Here is a 16,290-nt window from a genome sequence, read left to right on the forward strand (position 1 = left end):
AATGAGGTTAAATGGAGTTTGTTTTTATATTTTTATTTTTAACTTTAGTTCCTTTTTTCAAAATAAATTTGGTGTATTTGCTTGATATGAAGGAAGACAAATTTAGAAAATGTACCTTTTGCCATATTGGTTATTTTTTTTTTCTTATTCATGGATTTTTGCTGCTTTGTAAATAGGGGAAAAACTTGACAGATGCTACATGTCTTAAAGTTGGATAGCTTCATTTGAAACTGATAGTTAGCAATATTTAAAAATAAAATTGGCACTGTTTGAGGAAAGCAACCTTGATGTTGATGCTGATGTTGGCAGTTTCCAGAGGGTATTATAAATCATCAAACTTGCGTGATATTAGTAAAATTGTTGGCTATTTATGGTTCATTGTTTCTGTTTCCCATCTGAACTTGCTCTGAAAGGGATCAGAATATGCCACCCCAGAATTATGCTACATTGGTATTAGGATTATTTTGAGTTAAAGGCAATTGAGACTCAACAGATGTAGGAAGAGTTCTACCTTTTAGGCTTTATCTGCCTAAGGTAAGGCATGGGTTGAATTTTGAGAAATGTTGCCTCCCTTAAACCAGGGAGAGAAGAGCTACTGTTCTTATCGAATACAGCTACCACCAAGATGAGTATGTCTAAGTAGACTCATACGATTAACAAAAATTAGTATAACCATTTAATTGGGCTTTTTCTAGAATTAAAGTCACTTTCCTTACAGTGATAACACAGAAGGGACTTACGGTAGCTCAGGTACCCCTTCTGATTGGTTGTAGTGAATCTCCTGTTTTTTAGAAAGTGACCCATTTTAAAGATAGATTATATGAGGTGTGGCGGTACACCTGTAGTCTTAGCTACTCAGGAGGCTGAGGTGGGAGGATTCCTTGAGTTCAGGCTGCAGTGAGCTATGAATATCCACTGGACTCCAGCGTGGGCAACATAGAAACCCCATCTCTAAAAGATTACATGGCACCTAGCTCCAGAAAATCCATTCTGGTTCATTTCAAACAATGGCCTCCCATAAACATTGTTTAACATTAAAACTATTTTTTCCCTGTATTCAGAGGATAAATAAGCCCTGAGGCTAACTTTAATTCTAACCAAACTGTTTTTTGTGAACCCCAATGTATATGAATGATAAAAGTTATGTACTTCCCCCCTCCAAAAAAAATTTGTTGGCAAATTTGTGTTGCTTAATATTCCAAACCAGGTTGAAATTACTTTGATGAGCCTTAATAAATACCTTTTTGATCCTGAACAAAGTGACTGTAGATGTTTTAAGAGTACTTTGAAATGTAAGTAAAAATTTTAGAATTCTCCTCTTATATTTCTATTATTTTGGGGGAAAATAAATGTTATAGCTCCCCTATGAAATTTACATATCTGATTGGTTAATAGCTGGAGTAAAATTAGGGAAGCTTGGCATCTTTCCATTTGAAAACCAAAATAAGAATGTACAGTTCTTTGTTTTTGACGGGAGCTGATGAGTTCTCTTGTGTTTTCCTCTTTTTTCAGTGAAACCAGCAGTGTGTGTAGCAGCAGTGACGCTGGGCTCTTTACCAATGATGAAGGACGACAAGGTAATCTTGATCCCAGCTTTGGGATATTGGTTCATTGTTTATGGGAGGATGCTAATGATTATAGGCGTGGCTCATTGAGAATATGATGGTTGCCTGTGGCTGTGGTTCTCAAACTTTAGGGCATATAAGAGCCACCTGGGGAACTGTTAAAACTGCAAATCCCTGAGCTCCTAGAAATCAAATAGGTCTGGAGTTGGACCCTGGAATCTGCATTTTTCACAAGCACCTGAAGTGATTCTTATGCAGGTATTTCAGACATTGAGAATTACTGGTCCAGGGGGTTAGAGTATTGATCCTGGGACTTTGGGAAGTCCCTTTTTATTAGAACCAAGAAATATCCTCATGTGTTATACTCTCTTTTTTGGGTGTTAAGACATTCTTATTTTCCCATTTAGAATTTAGTTATTTTTTTAACCTTATTTATAAGTGATTTTAGTGTTCTAGGCAAATATATTGTATAAAACATCGTCTTTCTCAAATTAAAACTCCTGAAGTTTAATATAGAACTGTGTGAATGAGGTTGGTGTGTGTTAATTACCAGCTCTTTATTTTCACTACCTAAACACTAATTTAAAACTTTGCTTTGGTATAAGGGCATTTTACAAAATTCTTGTCCTCGAGACTTGTATAGGGCCACACTACTTGTACATTAATAAGAAATTTCATGTAACTTTTTTGGACTGTAGATTTCTTAATCTAAATAAGACATTTGTAGATCTCTAAAATCCAATAATTTTTCTAGATCTAAAATCCAATAGTTTTTATCCACGGTTAAGTGACTAAAGGACAGAGGCACAGTGGCTACATGTCTGATCCCGGTCGGCTCCCCAGTAACTGAAGGTATCCTGGGACCGTGAGACTCAGCATCCAAGTCCTGATTTTGGAGAGGGACTGTGGGGCAGGTATCTTGGCCATGCCTCAGAGTTGCAGGCATGAAGGCAGTTTTATCCCCATAGAATTATTGAGCTTCCTATTATAATGGGGGTTGTTCTGAGTACATTGCCGTCTTTAAGACTCTATGGGAATTAAGTGTCATTAGAGACTTTGTGTGTATGTACTGGTAGGCTCTAGCTAGGGTCTTGATTTCATTATCTCATACCAGGAAAGTCTGGTTGTCTTTCCATGAATGAGCTGGTATATACTGTTCAGAGTTAGTAATATTTGCTCTTTTTCTTTGTTTTTACTACAGTGCTAGGAAGTATCAGAATGCACCTCTTAAATTTAGGTTACAATGCATAATCATACAAAGGTGTGAAAAAGTGTGGACCTATTACAACAGATTAAATTTTGGGGTCTTTGGAAAGCTTTTTCACGAATAAGGATTCCTTGGTTTATCATGAAAGCTTATAGAATATTCTGTAGCCCCAGCTCTCCTTTCTTTCTCTGTCTCAACTTAACACATTATGGTGACATTTAGAGGCATAGAGTTCTCAACACAAAGCTGTATTATTTCCTGCTTCATTCCTTTGTTCATGCTGGACTCTCTGCCTGAAATCTCCTCCTCCCTTTTCCTTGAATGGCTGGTCATCCCCCAAGACACAGTTCTCCTTTTGCCCTTCCAGGCCATATTTATGGACTATATCAGTAGATTTTCTTGCCCTCAGTTTCTTATTGGGGTTGGCCAATAGGAACCATCAGTAGATGATTAGAGGGAGAGAGGTGAGTGAGATTGGATATATTCATCAGGTTTTTATTGTGATAATGCTGTTTAACATCCCCCAAATTTCAGTGGTTTACCACATTTATTTCTTGCCATGGGCCTGTGGGTTGCCTATGGTTCATCTGATCGTGCCTGGACTCAGCTGGTCTCTAGACTTCAAGTTAGGTTTATATCTCCTCATAGTGTACCTTATTTTGGGACCTAGGCTAAGGGAACAGTGGCTATATGCAGCATAGACTTCTCATGGCAAAGGACATAAATTCCAAGTGACCAAGCCAGATCATGTGTGCATATTTAAAACCTTTGTTTGAATTATATCTGCTAATGGTCCACTACCTAAAGCAAGTTGTATGACCAACCCCAGTGTCAATAGGATGGAGAAGTGTGCTCCACCTAAAGGGGAAGGCGCTGTGGAATCCAGTGACACAGGGCAAAGGATGTGGATGAATCATTTTATTATAGAGTGGTAGTGAGGACTTGGAAATGATTATAGCTTCCCCTAGCTCCCTTTCTGTTGGATTGCTGGTTGGCAGTGGTTGTGTTCCTCTGCAGAAGGCCACTACTCCTGTTTGGCAGCCTTCTATAACCACTCTTCTTTCTCTGGGCTCTGATAACATTCTTTTCCTTGTCAATCTTTTTCCAACCTTGGACCAATCCAGGTCTAGGGTTGGTAAAGACCTCCTGCTGTGCTGGCTCCAGGGTACTTCACCATTCCTTATTGATTTCCTTGTTAGTACTTTCTACACCTTTGTAAATAGTCACTTCATTAATGTCTCCTCAATGATCTCCTTTAAATGTGCCGTGTCTTTTCGAAACATATTCTGACTGGCAGCCCTTCCTCTTTCTTTGTGCTTTAGGACTCCTTGCACTTACTGCTTTTTACCACTTACCCTGTTATGTTATCATTTGTAGGTGTGTGTCTTTTTCATTGAAGCTTTTCAAAGGCAAGAATTATTTTATTATTTGCAGCCACAGTACCTAACGCATTGTTGGCATATAGTGAACTCTTAATAAATAGTTATTGAGAAACCCAGTTAAGGGGAAAAACTCTCCCAAACAAAATCATACATAGAATCTCAAATTATAAAACAACTAAGCCTATTTTGGTTAAAGCAAGATTCTAGAGGAGCTGGAGGCCAAGAGCCTGATGAATTCAGCCTCTTCCTTATTCTCTGGCAGCACTCTTTTAAGGAGCTCCTGCATCAGGCATCCTGGTGAACCCAGGTTGAAGACTACTGGTCTAGATGATCTCACAAGGTTTCTTCCAGTTCAGTGAGTCCCTTTTTGTATTATTAAAAATCTTGAGTGAATGCTTGAGAACCAAAAGATTTCCATTATATTCTGTCATTTGTCATCAGAAAACATGATCCAACTTAATATACTATTTTTATAAATGGCCCAAGGAATGCTTATGGATAAGAAAAGAATTAACATATTGAAAGTGCAGAGAAAGTAGTCATTGTACATTGATGCCTGTCTCTAATTCATCTGTGTACCTGGTTTGGTGAGATGCTTTTAGAGTAGTGGTTCTCAAAATGTGGTCCCCAGACCAGCTTAGCATTGCTAGGGAACTTGTTAGAAATACAAATTTTTGGTCTTATCCAGACTAGAATCAGAAACTTTGGGAGTAGGGCTTAGCAGTCTGTTTTAACAAGCCCTCCTGGTGCTTTGGATGCATGCTAAAGGTTGAGAACCACTGTTTTAGAAAGACATCTGTTCGTGATGTGTTTTTATAAGGGAACACTTTGAGTAATTTCTTTAGTGGTAATATCTGCTGCTATTCACCAGAATGCAGGTTTCATTGCTCCTCTTGGAGATTTCCACAGTGATTTAAGAGTTATAATTCTGGGTGTTAGTGGCCCATGAATCTGATACTTCATATGTGATGGGCATGCTCTGAGCAGCTTTGCTGGGATCCAGTGTACATTAAGTATGAATGCCTTATGAACTCTTTAGATGTTCTTGTAATAATTTCCTTTATCTTTGCTATTTTGAAAGGGTGATGGGATGGCAGACATGAATTTATCTATCTTATTCTTTGTTGGCAGGGATAAACTCTAGTGGAAACTAAGATGCTATCATTGTAGCCAATAGAAGTTTGAACTAAGAATCTGAATATGTGGGTCTAGTTGTAACATTGCCATTAATGAACAATATGGCCTTGAGCAAATGGTGTAACTTCTTGAAAAGTCTTAGAGAATTAAATTATTCTGTGGTTAGTTCTTTCCTGGTAGCTTGGATTGCCAGCATCAAGATGATTTTCTGTCCCATTAATGAGATACCAAGGAAAAAAATGAAGTATGGGCATACATTCTTTATTCACTTATTATGAGAAATGCAGATATATTAATAGCAAAAAATCACTCAGGACAGCTAGTTTTGAATTGGAAAACATTTATGGGGTTTGAACCCCCAAGTTTATTTGTACCACTGAGGATGGCGTAGGGGAGAAAGTTTATTTTTGTAGTAAAGATCTCAGGCTTGGAGTCAGGCTTTGGGTTCAAATCCCAGCTTCATCATTTACTAAATTGAACTTGACTTCTCTGGGCTTTAGTTGCCTCATTTGTAAGTTGGAGTTAGTATAGGGATTGGAAGAGATAACATTTAGAGATTTTTAGCATGGATCCTGGTAGGTTATAAGGGCTTAGTAAGTGGTAGCTTTATTAGTTTTTATTATTAAAGCAGTTCAGTCTAACACAGTATGACATATATGTAAAACTAGGTTGCTAGCCCAATTTTCATCATAATATGGATTAAGAAAGAGGACCAGAACAATTTTTTTGTGCTTTTGTACTTTGTATAATGGAAACTATAGCACTAGGAGTCATCCTCCCATTTGACTTTTCTTAGGCATGTTAAAATTCTAGCTTATGATATGATCTCTTTACTTTAGGAGATGATGAGCAGAGTGACTGGTTCTATGAAGGAGAATGTGTCCCAGGATTCACTGTCCCTAATCTTCTGCCCAAGTGGGCTCCTGATCATTGCTCTGAGGTAGAAAGAATGGATTCTGGACTGGATAAACTCTCAGATTCCACATTCCTTTTACCGTCTCGGCCAGCTCAAAGAGGTGAGTTCTGAGAAGACCAAGAACTTCATGCTTTTATGGTTCTCTAAGGGTAGAAGAATCATCCCATAGCAAACATATTCATGCCTCTAAGGATGTATTAATTATCTGAATTTTGGCCGGGCGCGGTGGCTCACGCCTGTAATCCTAGCACTCTGGGAGGCCAAGGCGGGAGGATTTCTTGAGCTCAGGAGTTCGAGACCAGCCTGAGCAAGAGCGAGACCCCGTCTCTACTAAAAATAGAAAGAAATTGGCAAACAGCTAAATATAGAAAAAATTAGCCGGGCATGATGGTGCATGCCTGTAGTCCCAGCTACCTGGGAGTCTGAAGCAGGAGGATCGCTTGAGCCCAGGAGTTTGAGGTTGCTGTGAGCTAGGCTGACGCCACGGCAGCCCGGGCAACAGAGTGAGACTCTGTCTCAAAAAAAAAAAAAAAAAAAAAAAATCTGAATTTTGGAGCTAGTTCAGGGATTTTCTAGAAGATTAAAGGATGTGTCTTAAGGCTTGAGGTTCTCTCCGTTCCTAACTAAATCAGTCCATGGAGACTCTGAGGACATATATTAGCAGGGCATTCCTTCAGCTTGCCATTGCCATTTGTGCCAGACTTAGGAAGCCTATCATCATGCCACAGCTGTTTATCCTGATGTGAAACTGGTAAATTATTGAGTGCTCAACAGAAGCCTGAAGTATTGGATCTTGGAAAAGAACAGATTTCAGTAAGAACACTCACATACAAGGTATAACAGCATTTTAAAAATGGATGATTTAAAAATAATTTCTTTAAATAATTTTTATTTATTTATTTATTTGTGGGGGCGGGGGGGAGAGAGAATCTTACTCCATCGCCCCAGGTAGAGTGCAGTGGCGTCATCATAGTTCACTGCAACCTCAAACTCCTGGGTTCAAGTGATCCTCCTGCCTCAGCCTCCCGAGTAGCTGGGATGATAGGTGCATGCCACCATGCCTGGCTAATTTTTTCTGTTTTTGATAGAGACGGGGTCTCGCTCTTGCTCAGGCTGGTCTCGAACTCCTGAGCTCAAGAAATCCTCCCGCCTTGGCCTCCCAGAGTGCTAGGATTACAGGCGTGAGCCACCACACTGGCCTAAATGATTTTATTTTAATGACCCTGTTACTGCAGACAAATATTTGTCCTTTCCCTTTGCTTTTCCTTCAATTATGATGTAGCAAAGTGGGTAGAAAGAGCCTCAGACAGGGAGAAGGAAATAGGGTGCTATTACTCTCTGGTACTGACTACCTAGCTTTGTGGCTGTGATGAAGTCACTTCATTTCCTTGGGATGTCAGGGTCATCACTTAAGATATATAACATTGAACAAAATTGCTTCAGAGGTTTCTTTTAGCTCTATAAATTTATGATTCTAGGATTCCCAGTAACTAATAATCAACCAATTAATCAGTTATTAAGTATTTGTTGAGCATCTCTTGGTGATCAGAATTACACTAAGAGCTGAAACTTTTATGTAGGTTTTTGTTACGATGAATTTGAGTGGTTGAAAGGCCTTCTCAAAGCAGTTGGTTCTCGATAAAGACTACTGCCTGGCGGAGGCACATTGTTTCATTGACCGTTTCAGTGAATATTTCTAAAAGTTCTTTATGGACCCCTTAAAATATACACAAATAAGCAGGAATAGCAAGAGGAAACTTAAAATGACCTATAATCCCACATCCAGAAATGATATCATTAATAATATTTTGGTGTGGATTCTTCCATTTGTTCTTTCTATGTATAGAACATACACAGCAGTTAGAAAAATGGGGTTATATTACTATTACGCATGCTATTTTTCCCATTATGTCATGGATTAGAATGTTTGTGAGATAAACTAGCATTTAATTTAAAATTAGAAATTGTTAATACTACCTTACATTTATGTGGTGTTTTCAGTGTATGAAGTTCCTTCCACGTGTATTTCATTGTGTCTTCAAAACAGCCCTGTAAGGTAGGACTGAGTGAGTGATTATTCCCCTTTTATAGATGAGAATGCCTAGGTCAAAGGTAAATGGCATGCCTAAGATCATGCTGTTAGTGACAAAGACGTGGGAATAATAAATCCTTGACAAATAGCCTTGTGATACTAGTTTAAAGGTAGTAAGATCCTGGCAGTAAGGCCTTCAGTGTACTAGAAACATAGGGTTGCTTATGGATTTTCTGTGTTCAGTGACTGAGGCTTTTATTTTTTTTAGGGTACCATGCTCGCTTGAATCGTCTGCCTGGAGCAGCAGCTCGATGCCTCAGAAAGGGGCGAAGAAGGCTGGTTGGGAAGGTGATAGCTCTCATGGTTTACTAGGCTCAGCAGGAAGATAATATCCCTGTGGAATTTGTGTATGCTATTAACAATCAGAGGTGCTATAGAACTCCCTGGAGTTAATGAAGCCAACTGGGATGTTTTGGGAATTGACAAGAGTGAACATTATGTAGGATATGAGTGGATGCACACATAAAAAATGAAACTTAATTCATTCAGAAGTTCTGACAAAGCAAACACTGTCATAACAGTGTCATAACAGTTCTTGGAAAAGAACAGATTTCAGTAAGAACACTCTGATCTCTGTCTCTTCTGCAACTTTTGATTAATTCTATATTATTATTATTGTATAAGTTAAAATATTCTTGGCTTCTTTATGATTCCTCCTGAATTCATGAATGCATCTTTGTTCTATCCTAACTTTGGTCTTTCATCCTAAAATTCATTAAAAAAAAAGAAACCCAAAACTGGGGAAAAAAAATCTGTTAATTGAATTTCAGCATCCCCTCTCTGGCCATGAGGGAGGACTGTCCACCGCCTACTGTTTATTCAGTTCTGCCTTTGCCGGGGACTGTGCTAGGCACTCAGCTCATTTAATCCTTCCAGCAACCTTTAAAGAACTTACATTCCCCTTCAGCAGAAGAGGAAAACTTAAGTTCAAAGAAGTTAAGTAATGTCTGATGTTACCCAGATAGGAGTGGCAGAACACAGATTTGAACCCAGGTCTACTTTTATCTTTTTAGATTTTTATGTATTTTATTATTTTGTTTTATTTTTTACTCTAAGATTGAGAAATAGGGTAATACAGGGGCTCATACCCGATCAGAGAAGATGGTGGTGAGTGAAGAGTAAGGAAGGGAGAGACACTGAGAGCATTAACTCAATAAGCATTTAGAATGCCTACTATGTGGCAGGCTCTATGCCAAGCCAGGTATATATGATCAGAGCCATGGTCTGGCTACCCTTAAGGAGCTGCTATTTTGTAGTCTAATCAGGGAACTGTTTTCTGAAGTTTTAGGCATGCAAAAGAAAAGAGGCTGTTTATTTCCAGATGAACTCAGGTTCTTTGTTCTTTTTAAATTCAAATTCAGATCTTTAATTAGAAAAACATTTGATTATTGAAAGACTAATACCTTGTTCCTTTTAAATCACTCATTTTACAGACAATAGAATGCCTGCTTTTGCTGTGCTGGGAGCCTGTTCTTAACAGAAAAACTAGCAGGATAGGAGTACAAGGGCAGAGGGAGGCAGGAGGTTGGGAATGGGGAACAGAGAGATGGTTTTCTTTTTTTCTCTTTATTGGTTAGGCTTGACAGATAATGTTCTGCCTGCCACCTACCTTACATTCTTTCAGTTCTCAGAAAATAAGAAGTACTCCTTGTAAGTCAGTTCATCTTGAAGGCTCCCTTTAGCTTGCCTGGAAGGGAACTAGGGCCTATTGGACGTGCAGCTAATGATTTCAAATGAATAGGATAATATTTACTTGTTTAATTCATCTTCATCACCTTAAAGGGATATTTATCATTTCTAGCAGAGGTCACTGCTCTGCCCCCCAGCTTCCCCCTCCCCCATCTCTCTTCTCTTTTTCTAAATTGTAATCATAAATAATGAGTTTCATTCACAGCTCCCTGCCAGCGAGCTGCTAATTACGCAAAGTACTGCTTGTAATTTACGCAGTAATAAACTGTAAATTTAAACATTACGGCACTTTAAGTTAATAATTTTTCTGCTGTAACAAATAGCTCATTTTTCACCCATCTTTTCCCTTGGCCCCCCTGCCATGTCTGTATCTGTGACCAGGAGCCGTAGCTGTAAGGGAGGCAGAATATGAAGAACGCAGTATGTGAAACCTTTTCATTTAGCTCCACTCCCGCCCAGAATCTGACCTCAAATTAATTTTCCTATAGCCAGGTCTGCTAAAACAAGTAGCCTAATGTTTAGGCTAATCCATGCACATAGGCGAATACAGGTAACACCATTTGTCTAGACACAAATGTGTTTGAGGAGCAGCCTTACATTCTTGACTTTCATACCCATGACTTGTGTTCTCTCATTTTAACACTCTGTAGCTCTTAGCCGTATACATGTTGGTGTGCCTTCCAGGTACTGTGATAGATATGCGTTGTAAATATACTCGTGCTAAGTGAAGGATGAGTGCCTTCTCTGTTGTCCAATTTTTTGGAAATGGTTAGTTTCTGAATTGCTTGTGGTGCTATAGGTAAGCTTTCACGTTACAATCTAAAGAACTGTAAATTTAAGAATCAGTATATACAAACTTCTATTTTTACTTCAAGAAATGACATTTAAGGGACAAAATACAGAGTGACAATTTTTGAAGTCACAGAAGTCTTTTGACAACATTTTTACTCCTTTATACTTCAATAACTCCAGGAGGTATTACTCATTATGTTAAAATACCATATAGAGCAAACAATGTTTATAATTTTTTACATCACTAGAGAAAAATAAGTGTAGGATAACATGAAATACTTTTAAGATAGATTCCTGTACAAAGAAATGCAATTGCTATTGGATTTTAAGATTCACATTTGACATGTGCCTTTGAGGTTGCCTTGGCTGGCACGTTATGGGGAAGTGAGAGCTTGACGACAGAATATACTTTATGTACTTGTTTCTGTGCTTGGCTGATACTCTTGTCTTCCTTGTATTTTTAGGAGACCAGCATAAGTACTTTAGGTACTGAGAGGATAAGCCATATCATTAGCGACCCTCGGCAGAAAGAGTAAGTGCTTATATATTTACTGGCTGTCCTAGCTTGTTCCTTGGAGAAGGAGGCAGAGGGGAGTTTTATGAAGCAACCTGGAAATCAGGCTTCAGAGCAGAAAAAAGAGATCTTAAAGATCTGTGCTCTGTAGCAATTAACATGGCTAACATCCTGAGCCCATGACAGTGATTTTCTTTGCCTTTCTAGACTCGTTTTATTTTTTCGCTTTTTGTATCTATAGGTGCTATATTAGTAGCTTCCAATAAGAATGTTATATTTTAATTTCATTTTTTTTTGTCTCTTGTTTTTGTTCAAAATGGGTGGTTGCATCTATTCTCCTATATTCTCTTGTAATTTTTAGACCTCTTCATAGAAAAGTATCTTTTTGTCCTAATTACCATGCTAAATGCAATGGAAAGCCTGTATATAGCTACAGGAGAATCATTCTGCCCTATTTTGTGGCAGCCTTGTCCCCTAACATGGTTGGTCTTTCATGTATCCTGTACACGTCATGGTCAGTACCCACTGGCCATCCTATACGCATTCAGCCTGGTCTAATTTCCAATTTACAAAATAGGAGAGATGTGCATGTGGTTTATTGCCCTCATTGAGTCGGGGGTCCTGTTGTCACTGTACAGCTGAAAGTGCATCGGTGTCACACTGGTTTATTTGGGTTTATTTCCAGCCATTTCCAGCCTGTCCAATCTTTTACATTCCATTATGAGGCTTTTTCCTTTGAAGAGTTATTTTTCAGCAAAATAGTTCACATTTAATATCTTTCTCCATTTCTTTTCCCATCACATCTTTTTCCCATTTCCTTCTTTGTCTTTACTTCATTATTCCAACATCTTTTTATCTTTTCCTTCCATCTGTAATTCTCCTGTCACTTCTTTTATTTCTTTCCTGTTCTCTCCCTCTCTTTAGTTTCTGGTTACCATCAGCTGGGAAAAGAGAACGGAATCAGGTAAGATCGCTTTTCTTTGTCATCTTTATTTTATCATTTGATTTCCTTTTCTTTAGAAAGAATAAAGCGTTGGCTTCTGATTTTCCTCACATTTCTGCTTGTGCACATGAGGTAAGGTTCCCTCTTCCCTGTGTTATTCTGATTTCCTTGAAGAACTGTTTTCCAAGAATATTTGATACTCATTCTTTTTTTAGGTTCTCCTGTGATCATCAATTTCTTGCAACACATATTTATAGAATTATGTTTTCATTTTAGTTTTGAACTTTGCTGTAAGAAAGCAGAATGAATCTCATCTGCCTATGGTTTAGTTCACCATGAGAATTCTGTGCTGAGAAGTACTACATTGAAGCCTAAACATACGGAGCAGAGGAAGATAGAGCTGCTTTCGGTGACATGGGGTCAAGGCCTCTGAGCCTTGCCCTCTTAGTCTTTTCTCGGTTACCCCCTGAGGGGACCCTTGGCATATTTAGGCCTTTGCGTAGTGGTCACAATTTAAAAATACAGTGGCTATTGATATGTTCCTTTACGTTTGAAGCTTTTTGATTTTTTTTTTTTTTTGAGAATTGCTTTATTTTGGTTATTAGTTGTAAAGTAGATGAAGATTATAGGTAAAAATTCTCAGGCTTCCTGTTGCTCAGTGTTTTGTTTTATTTTTTGACTACTTGTTAGCTTATTGAGTTGATACACATTTTAGACTTGAAACCTTCATTGTAAATTTGTCATTTCAAAATGAACTACAGCAGTGAAAGACATAACTTGTATATACATGTATGAGATGATTTTAGGTGGCATGTAGACACATAATCTTTAAGTTGTGCATTATAATGTGTATTAGAAAATGTAACCATTATATAAAACTTGTTATTTCATGGCAACATAGTAAGGACAAGGCTGAGTAAAAGTAATTGATATAAAGAAAAATACTAAGTAAACAGTAGTGCAGATGATAAGGAAAGATAAGGAAAGGAAAGGAAGATAAGGAAAAAGTCATGAAGGTGATATGTAAGAGACTGCAGTTTGGGGAATTCTAAGCTAGGATACTAATCATGTTTGCATCACAGGTGATCACCTGGTCCAGATCTGTTATTTACAGATGATGAACTAGAAGTCCATAAGATTCATACTGTTTACCCAAAATCCTGCAGCTGGTAGATAGAACTGAGACTGGAACCTTTATAGGTAGTTGCTTAATTTTTGTTCTTTTTAACTACTTCTGAAGTTACCATTCAAAGTTCTTCCAGTCTTTGTCTTCCAGTCTTCGTATATCCGAATGTATTACATTCTAAATTTTTGAGAGAGGACTATTTATTGTGGAAAAAGTCCAAAGAAAGCTAGCAAACATGAAGTAAGGTGCTAATAAAATATAGTATTTCATTTGATCTTCACAACCACCTTTGAAGTTCATAGATGTTTTATAGATGAGAAACTGAAATTAATTTATAACCTGAAAGCAATATTTCATTTAGCCCTCACAATAACCCTGTAAAATAGGTAATGCACATAGTGATATATCCATTTTACAGATGAGGATAGTAAAGCTCAGAGATTATGAAATTTTTAACACACAGCAACTCAGTGGTAGATTGGGACTAAAAGTTAAGATATTCTAATTCTTAGTCTAGTTTTCTTTCCACTGTACTGTGCTGCTGGTATGTGCTTAACCCATTGTTCTTGGAAACGTTTGCCAGGATAAGGAAATGAAAAGGTAATTTCATGCTAATCTTCTTGGGAACAAGGACTGATCCACAGTTGATAATCAGTAGGTGTAAGTTCCTGTTGTGTCACTTGGAAAGTACTGTCTTTTGCCCTTTAAGTGATTATTGTGTCTCTGAAGTTTTTGAAAAATTGTTGTTTAATAAGGAACTGTCTTTGTGAGGTATGCTAGGTCAGGTGTGGCACATTCATGGGCACACTGTTAAATACGTGCAGCTTTATTGAATGGTGTCTATGTTTTGTATGGCAAAAGAATTGGGCAGCCAAAGGGGAAAGGTAAAATAGTAGATTACCCTTAAGGATTAAGTCTGTTTCATACAAGCTGTACTGAAATAATCTTATTTATTCCTGCAGTTTAATCCCCTCTCTCCTCTCTACTCCCTGGATGTTCTTGCGGATGCTTCTCACCGAAGATGCTCACCAGCACACTGCTCTGCCAGGTAATTACCTTCTGTGGCTGTTATGGACAATGCCATATTCCTTTTTATAACACCTCAAATTATAAAGTATGTTCGTGTGTAGTGTCCACTTTGATCCTTCTAACAATCTTTTGCGGTAAATAGACATTTTACAAATGTAGAAACTGAGGCAGAGTGGTGATGTATCTTTCCTGTGATCACATGGCTTGTATGTGATTAAATCTCAACTTTGACCTAAGTCTTCTGGCTCATATGTCATATTATTTCTGCTACTAAAAGCCCCATCTTCAAAGAACATTATTAATGTTGCTTGCCATGACCTGCAAAAAACCCTGCACAATCTCACTTCTCCCTACATGTCCAGCTTCTTTTCGTATCATTTTCCCCCTCTCTGAGGGAGAGATGCAGCTGTACCACGGAGCTCCCTTTTGTTCTCCAAAAATGGCAATCCTTTCCTGCCTCGGAACCTGTGCACTCGTTCCTTTTGCCTGGAAAACTGTCTTTGAGCTGCTGCTTGTCTCAACTTGGAGAGGAACACTCAGACCATCCTATCTACAGGGGCTACCTCAAGCACTTTCTGCTCATTTTCTATTTCCTCTATGGCTCTTGTCACAGTCTCATTAGCTTATTTTAGGTGGGTTTTAGGTTTTTTTTTCCCCCCACTTTTTTCATGGTCTCTTTTACCAGAATGTAAGCATCAAACTGCAAGGACCTTGTCTTGTTGCCTGATAAATCCCTATCACCTAACACAGTGTTTGGCACTTGCCAGGCATTCAGTATATATTTGTCAAATGAATGACTACTGCGCCTCTCAATATAAATTCTCTTAAGTTAGGAGACATGGGAAATAAATATAGTTTTAATGGTAATATCCCCTAGCAAGGACGTTATCACAAAAGAGCAGCTAATAGGCTGGACCAAAAAACTTTTATTATTTCTGGTGGCACGAAGAATTTCTCTCCAAGGTTCTGAGGATTTTTTTGTTCCTCATAAGTTTTTAAGTGCATACATTCCTAGATTTTGAGTTATAGGCTGCACAAAGAAATTACTCCTTCATGGATACAGTTAGAACGTATGCTATGGACTATGATATTAATAATAAACTCAGTACCATAACCTACTGCCAGATCTTTCTACTGGAAAAGAAGTATTTCTGTGGGAAAGTCTTATGAAAAGAGAGACCATCACAGATGGTGTTCTTAAGAATGTGGAAAATTGTGGAATGATACAAACTACTGCTGTAAAGCCTTTTCTTCAGTAGCATGCTGTTTGTCATTCATTCATTCATTGTCATTTGCTGACTCCCTACTGTGTGCCAGGCTCTTTGTTTAGGCACTGCCCTCAAGGAGCTTACATTCTCATGAGTGTGGAAATTGACAATTACAATAAAAGTTTGCATGTGAATGATATGAAGCACAGAGGAGGGGCTCCTAACTCAGGGGCTCAGGGAGCTTTTCTTAGAGGTGGTGGTACTCAAGCCATCTTGGAAGACACAAGATTTTAATCCATAGGAAAGCAGTCCTCAGCTTTTTATCTTAATACCAAACAGAATGATACCCGTGTATACCTCTGGGAAGAACGCATGAGTATCACCATATCATGTCAGATGCTGAAAGTGGATTACTTTGCCCTTTTCCCTTTACCTCTGCTACCTAGAGCTGTGCTATGCTGAGATCAGTATCTATGTTTTTGTCAGGTTTTCTGTTTCCTTTAAAAGCTTCATCCTATGGCTGGATGTCAGCTTCTTGTTTCTTTGTGTATCTCATTATCCACATCATTATTTCACTCTCTTGCCTGACAGTGTTTGTGGCTGGACTTGGAAACATAAGGAAGTCTCAACTGTGTTTCTGGTGCACTCAGCTCTAGGGAAATATTGCTCGTTGCTTGAGATCATTGCTAA

At 38.3% G+C, this 16,290-nt stretch overlaps 1 protein-coding gene across 1 annotated transcript in view; it reads left to right on the forward strand.

Annotated features, from left to right (window-relative positions):
* GPATCH2L (G patch domain containing 2-like) overlaps positions 1-16,290 on the forward strand; it is a 49,098-nt gene that overhangs the window by 16,485 nt on the left and 16,323 nt on the right. Inside the window, exons 3-8 of the mRNA XM_012656307.1 lie at positions 1,513-1,577; positions 6,131-6,307; positions 8,508-8,587; positions 11,245-11,312; positions 12,315-12,369; positions 14,326-14,411. Of these exons, the coding sequence (XP_012511761.1) occupies positions 1,513-1,577; positions 6,131-6,307; positions 8,508-8,587; positions 11,245-11,312; positions 12,315-12,369; positions 14,326-14,411 (531 nt within the window). The remainder of the gene's footprint in view (positions 1-1,512; positions 1,578-6,130; positions 6,308-8,507; positions 8,588-11,244; positions 11,313-12,314; positions 12,370-14,325; positions 14,412-16,290) is intronic.

The sequence above is a fragment of the Propithecus coquereli genome, unplaced genomic scaffold (assembly GCF_000956105.1).
Source record: "Propithecus coquereli isolate 6110/MARCELLA unplaced genomic scaffold, Pcoq_1.0 Scaffold5, whole genome shotgun sequence".
Taxonomy (NCBI): domain Eukaryota; kingdom Metazoa; phylum Chordata; class Mammalia; order Primates; family Indriidae; genus Propithecus; species Propithecus coquereli.